Source organism: Mastomys coucha, chromosome X, assembly GCF_008632895.1.
Source record: "Mastomys coucha isolate ucsf_1 chromosome X, UCSF_Mcou_1, whole genome shotgun sequence".
NCBI lineage: Eukaryota > Metazoa > Chordata > Mammalia > Rodentia > Muridae > Mastomys > Mastomys coucha.
Window position 1 is genome coordinate 60,806,734 of NC_045030.1, and position 6,075 is coordinate 60,812,808.

Sequence of the window (6,075 nt, forward strand, 5' to 3'; positions counted from 1 at the left end):
TATATATATATATATATATATATATATAATACTCTCATGAGAACAAGTCTGCACCCTCTAGCATTCTGTACCCTGGGTGAATTATGTTCTTTCACAACCTTATAATCAGGCATGTGGTTTCATGCCTGAAGGAAATCACTGGATGTTCTGTTTGCTGTGATTAAGCATACAGCCCACAAAGGACCAATTCAACATAGCCCACAAAGTCTGACACTATGTCCTATGTTGAAAACAAATTTCCCATTAAAAAAGGACTTTACTACTTCCATAGTTTGATTAGCAATATATAGAGAGAAGAAATCATGCAAATGGCACACTTAGGAAACTGCCAAAAATTTATACTCTTATCTTCTTTTTAAAAAAATCTGGATTTGGGAGGAAAATAAGACCAATTGTATATGTATATATATATACACATATATACACATATGCATGCATACACAAAGCAGAACCCTGCTTCAACAGTTGCTTAGAAAACAGATGGCTCAAATCAGCATTTTCCAAACATAACAGTTCTCTACAGTTCCAATTGAATTCAGTAACCCTTTAGTGAGCATCTATTATAAGTGAGGCACATGAGGCACATCAGGGACAAGGGATGCTGTGAGCATTCTGTATTTCCAAGACTGTAACATACATTCATACGTAAATGTTTATCATTGAAGTCTCATCTGGAGAAGTTCTTCACATTCCACTAACCAATGCTGATGTCCCTTGCATTCACTGGTGTCTGATAGTCCAGAATTCACTGAGTAAGCTAGAGACCCTTCATTAGCTCTTTCTGGGAGATGGAAGAAGTTTCCAAAGGTTGTTTGATGTGCAGTCTTCTGTTTCTCAGAATTTGATAAGAGAAATCACATTTCGTGTCCATAGAGTGAAGTCCAGGCAATCTGGGATCCCTGGGGTGCTACAGGCTTCTAGCCTAGCCTGAGGCCTCATTGCCATTCATGTTTTCATCTTCTTTTCTAGACAAGAAGAAAATCTATGGTCACGGACCTGCCAGTACCAGTCTTGATAATGAAAGTAGGTATAGGGTTCAGACCTTCACAGTGTAGCTCTGTGCTTTGAAAACAAATGTGAAGACTATACTGTAGCAGCCAGCATCCCAAGCAGCTTACAAGAGCCTTGTTTCTACTCTTAGCTTTTCATGGATAGCATTGCTTTGCTCTCAGTTTCGAAGAGTCCACATTTGCACTGTGTATTTTGCAACAATTTCTGGAACATTCTCTCTTTTTGCCAGAGAAGCACCTCTACTGAATTCTTTCATCTGAGCTGGACTCAGTCAAGGTGACTTGGTAAGATGAATGAATCCATGAGGATTAGCTGCTCCAGATGTTCAGTTTTCAGCCACCCTGGGACTGATTCTGCAGTCAGGGAAAATGTGTCTGCGGCCCAAGGGCAGGACACTGGGCTATATGCTGAATTTGAAATTAGGAGCTTCAAAATGAGGACTTCACAGCCTAAGTTCAGGGTTCCAACTTCAGCTCTGACATTTACTAGCCTCAGAAACTCACTCATAGTTTTTGATCTTACCAGTTCCTTAGTTGCTTCATTTATTTACAAGCATAAAACAGTGACCACACATAGGGGTTCTGTGGGAATTTAATAAAATGATGTGTGTAAATGCTTAGAATAATACTTAGCTATAGTTGGCCATTGAAACAGTACAAAGTGGCTCTGGAGTACAGCTCAGTGGTAGATTGTGTGTGTGTGTCCATGGTATTTTGTTACATTGATCACAGGATATAATTTCAATAAGTTTGAAGATTAAGCAAAAGTCAAAATTAAGTCAAGTTTAAAATTAAATCATAAAAAGCATAAATAGTTGGTAAAATCAGTCCCTTATCTTAAAGAATTTTCTTTTGCAAGTGATATCATAAGGTGGTTTATGGAGTGCCTCATTTAGACTTAAGGATGCAGTTCAAATCAAGGCCATGGACAATCTGCCTCCAAGTAAGCATAGTAGGGTTTTGTTTCTTGTTTGTTTTTGGAGGTTTCACACATTGCATTTAATCAGGCAAAAGAACTGTGAAGAAAGTGTGATAAGAAATACAACTGACATTACCTGCCGGTGATATGATCCTATACTAGAACCATAGGAAGTACTTATTATTAATATATCTATTCAATATGAGTAAAGTAAAGCTCAGGCAGGCTAAGGTACTGGTTAGCCAGGACTTCAACTTGGGCTAACTTGATTCTAAAACTAGCTTCTTTACCATTACACTTACCCTGTTTTCCAGGAAGCCAGTCTCCAGAGAGAAGAAGAGATATCTACTTTTATTAGCCTCAGTGGGACGAAGAGAATTTTTGTATGTGTGTGCAGCCTGATCCTATTTTTTTTTAACCGTGGATCCAGAATTCCTAGAGGCATCACTGTCCTTTTCTGTCCCTGCTGCTAAGAAATACCAGATCAGGTGAAGTCACTGCCCTCTTTTAAATGGCACTGTGCTTTTTCTTAGCAGCTGTGCCTGATGGTAGGGGTTTTCAAACATAAGGAAATTCCCAGCTTATAAAATGTAGGAAAAAGCTGTTGTGGGGTGGAATGCACAGAAACCTGCCTGCTGTTCATTGTTCTGCCTCATTGTGTCTACTGTCCTGTTCCTTAGATGGGCCCTCAGCATTGTCCTTTGAACCAAGATGGAGCCCATGGAATTTTATGAGGCGGTTTTGCTTTTTTGACTGAATTGTGGGCCCAAAGTGTAACAGCTTAAAATGGACTGCAGTTGATCTCACTCCTTCCTCAGAGAAAGCCCAAACAAAAACCGTGTGCAAAAGGTTGCCCTCCCCCATGTAGAACTGGTTGCGTCTGCCGACTCCCTCCATCTCCAATGTCTAGACTCCAGAGAGAAACTGGAACATCTCCATAGGGACATGTCTAATGAAATATTTTGCTTAGAAAATTCAGTTTTTGATAATTGATTCAAAGGATTATTGTTGAGAAACCTGAGATGGAAATTGAACAAGTGCCTTGTTCCAGCACGGAGCAGAACTTACTCTAGAAGATTCAGGGCATTTCTTGGTTGCACTTTGGGTAACAGAGTTTCTGTTAGCCCTTGCTCTGATGACGCGGAGCCTAACTAGCTTCCACAAAGCATGCATGTCCCTCTTCTAGTTCAGAGCTAGCAGTAACTGTGTGGTGGTCACTTTCTTTTAAGCACTGAACTGTTGGGCTCATCCACGCAGATACCCACAGTAGTTTTTACTAAGTTGGAGGAAGAAGGTGTGGTTTGCTTCATCTCCCTAGTCTTGTAGCCAGCATCATGTCTGTATGGTCTGGGTACCTGCCGCATCACAGCCCTGGGAGCCCCTGCCATCAGTTTTCCCCATTTATGCCATACCTGCTCTTACTTAGCAGCCTGGAGGGTGAAGAATAATAAACCTATGTGTGTTTTAGACACTGCTAGTCTGATTTTAAAGATATTTTTTTGTCTTGGGTTGATTTTTTTGGCATCTACAATCTCATTTAAGCTTCCTATAAGCCCAGAGGGTGGCATGATTACTCAGCTGCAAAGCCCTGAAACTTACCCTTGAAGAAAAAACACAAACAGCTGCCAATTTCCTACTCCAGTGAAGGGGTCTGGGAGAACTCCTGCTATCAGGAGATCCCATGCTCCTCTGACACACATAGGCAAACCCCTTGTCCAGATTGACTGCTATTGAATCTCTAATTTACACTTCTAGGTCTGTCTTGTTCTTCTTACCTGACTCCAGCAAGCTCACATGCAAAGCCTTTTCCAATTCACTTTGCCATTTCACTTTTGCAATTATAGGATGTGCCACCCTAACCCCCACACACAAAATGTAGAACATTCTTTACACACATGGGGCCTCTTGAACTGAGTGTGGCTTCACTTATGCTCTGGTTGATAGTCCACTGGTGTGGTAGTTAAGTTGGGGTGAAGCAGGAAGTGCCACTTTCCCACTGGATCCATCAGTCTTGATACTGTGGGAAGTCCTGCAAGACTGGAACTCAAAACCTGTTCACATCTCTCCAGTTGGGAACAGTTGACAGCAGCCTGCTGGGCTCTGGCTCATCACAGATCTTGGCCCTCACACCCCAACACACACACATTTCTGACCTTTACAAACCAAAAAGACGGAGAGTGCTTCGCAAGGACTGGAAATTCTCATGTATTTGAGTGATGTTTACCTCTACCGAAGCAAAAATAGAACAAAAGGTAATGGAGACCATAAAGCTTCCAAATAGAAGGCTTCATGAGCCCAACACCCACCCCCCACCCTCCCAAGGGACATGAAAATAGGAGGGACTGCTTGGGAAGTAAGGGTTTCAGCAGAAGAGGGAGGGCAACAAAAGAGGGATCAGAAATAAAATTCATTATATACAGGTATGAAACCTGTCAAGAAAATCAATAACAGTTCCAAGTAAGGGGCTGGGGAAACAGCTCAGCAATTAAGAACACTGATCTTTCAAAGGTTTCCCACCAGTACCGGGCATGGGATCTGATGCCTTCTGGCTTCCATGGGAACTGGCACATGTGTGGTGCAGAGTCAGGCATACAAGCAAAACACCTATCTGAGCAAAATAAAAATAAATTTCAAAAGAAAAGTTTCAAGTGGGGATGTTTGCAGATGCAGCTGAAGCTTCAAACAGTTTTCCAGTCTAGAAGACAGTATCATGAGTAACTCTGAAAATGAAATCAGACCTCCACAAACCAAGTGCAGCAGTCTTCTCTCCCATATAAACCTTATAAGTAAAGATCTTTTCCTAACAAAATGTCCCCAGGTTAACACTATTGGTTGAAAATCATTGTATAGTCTGTTTTCCATCTCTGCTTGGCCCCTCCCAGTGACCCATGCTACCATTACTGGCTTTTACACGAATACTTTTACATGAACTTTCACATCTTCATGCTTGGATGGCAAGAATTTTATCCAACCCTACTTTAATAGTAATGTATTGAAGTAAGATTTCACTGTAGTTGTGTTTAAAGATCAATGGTGATTCTAGACATGGACAGAGATATTCCATTTTCATAGCATTATTTCATCATACATGTATAAATGAAATCTTAAGACTCTATGAAGGTGACCATATAGAAGACACCAACTAACGGGGTGTGAGGGCTATGGAGCCTGAACCAGCCATCTTCTGTAACCAGGCAAGGCTCCCAGTAGTGGGACTAGACATCGACTCAGCCACAAAACTGTTGACCTACAATATGACCTGCTTGCAAGATGTGCTGGGGTAAAGGTGGCACAGAAATTGTGGGAGTGGCCAGCCAATGACTGGTCCAACTTGAAGTCTATACCACAGGAGGAAGCACACACCTGACACTGCCTGGCTTGGCAGGAACCAGACTATTGAATAGCCCAGAGATTTAGGATAGGATCAAACATAACTGCGCAAGAAAAAAAACCAAAAAACAAAAAAACTAGATGAAGTGATTCCTAATGTCTGTGCCTAGTTCAATGGTCATCAGAGGCGTGTCATCCAGCAACTGATGGAAGCGACACAGAGACCCATAGCCAAACACTAGGCTGAAGTCAGGAAATCTTGCAGAAGACGGGGAGGAAGAATGGTAGGAATCAGAGGGGTCTAGGACACTACAAGAACACGGCCCACAGAATCAACTAACCAGGGCTCATAGGAGCTCACAGAGACTGAAGCGACTATCAGGGAGCCTGCGTGGGTCTGATTGAGGTCCTCTTCTAAGTACGCTACGCTACGGTTGCATAGCTTGGTGGACTCCCAGTGTAAGAGTGTAAGATATCTCTGATGCTTTTGGTTGCACTCGGGACCCGTTTCCTCCTACTGGGTTGCCACCTCCGGCTAGCTTTGATGTGAGAATTTGTGTCTAGTCATATTGTCACTTGTTATGGTGGTTGATATCCCTGGGAGGTCTGCTCTTTACTGAAGGGAAATGGAGGAGCAGTGGAGCTGGGGAGCTGGGAGAAATGGTAGGAGGCGAAACCACGGTCAGGATGCAATATATGAGAGAGGAATAAATGAAATTAAAGTAAATAGGAATCTTCTCAAAGTAAGTTGCTTTAATCAGTTTGCATGTGACACTTCATTGACTCTTTCTTTCTTTCTTTCTTTCTTTTTTTTTT

The 6,075-nt window shown here is 42.0% G+C and overlaps 1 protein-coding gene across 1 annotated transcript in view; it reads left to right on the forward strand.

Annotated features, from left to right (window-relative positions):
- Positions 1 to 2,287, forward strand: part of Vgll1 (vestigial like family member 1) — a gene marked incomplete at its 5' end in the record, with an annotated part of 14,750 nt that extends 12,463 nt beyond the window's left edge. Inside the window, 2 exons of the mRNA XM_031374186.1 lie at positions 970 to 1,023; positions 2,244 to 2,287. Coding sequence (XP_031230046.1) covers positions 970 to 1,023; positions 2,244 to 2,287 — 98 coding nt within the window. The remainder of the gene's footprint in view (positions 1 to 969; positions 1,024 to 2,243) is intronic.
- Positions 2,288 to 6,075: the final 3,788 nt, after the last annotated feature.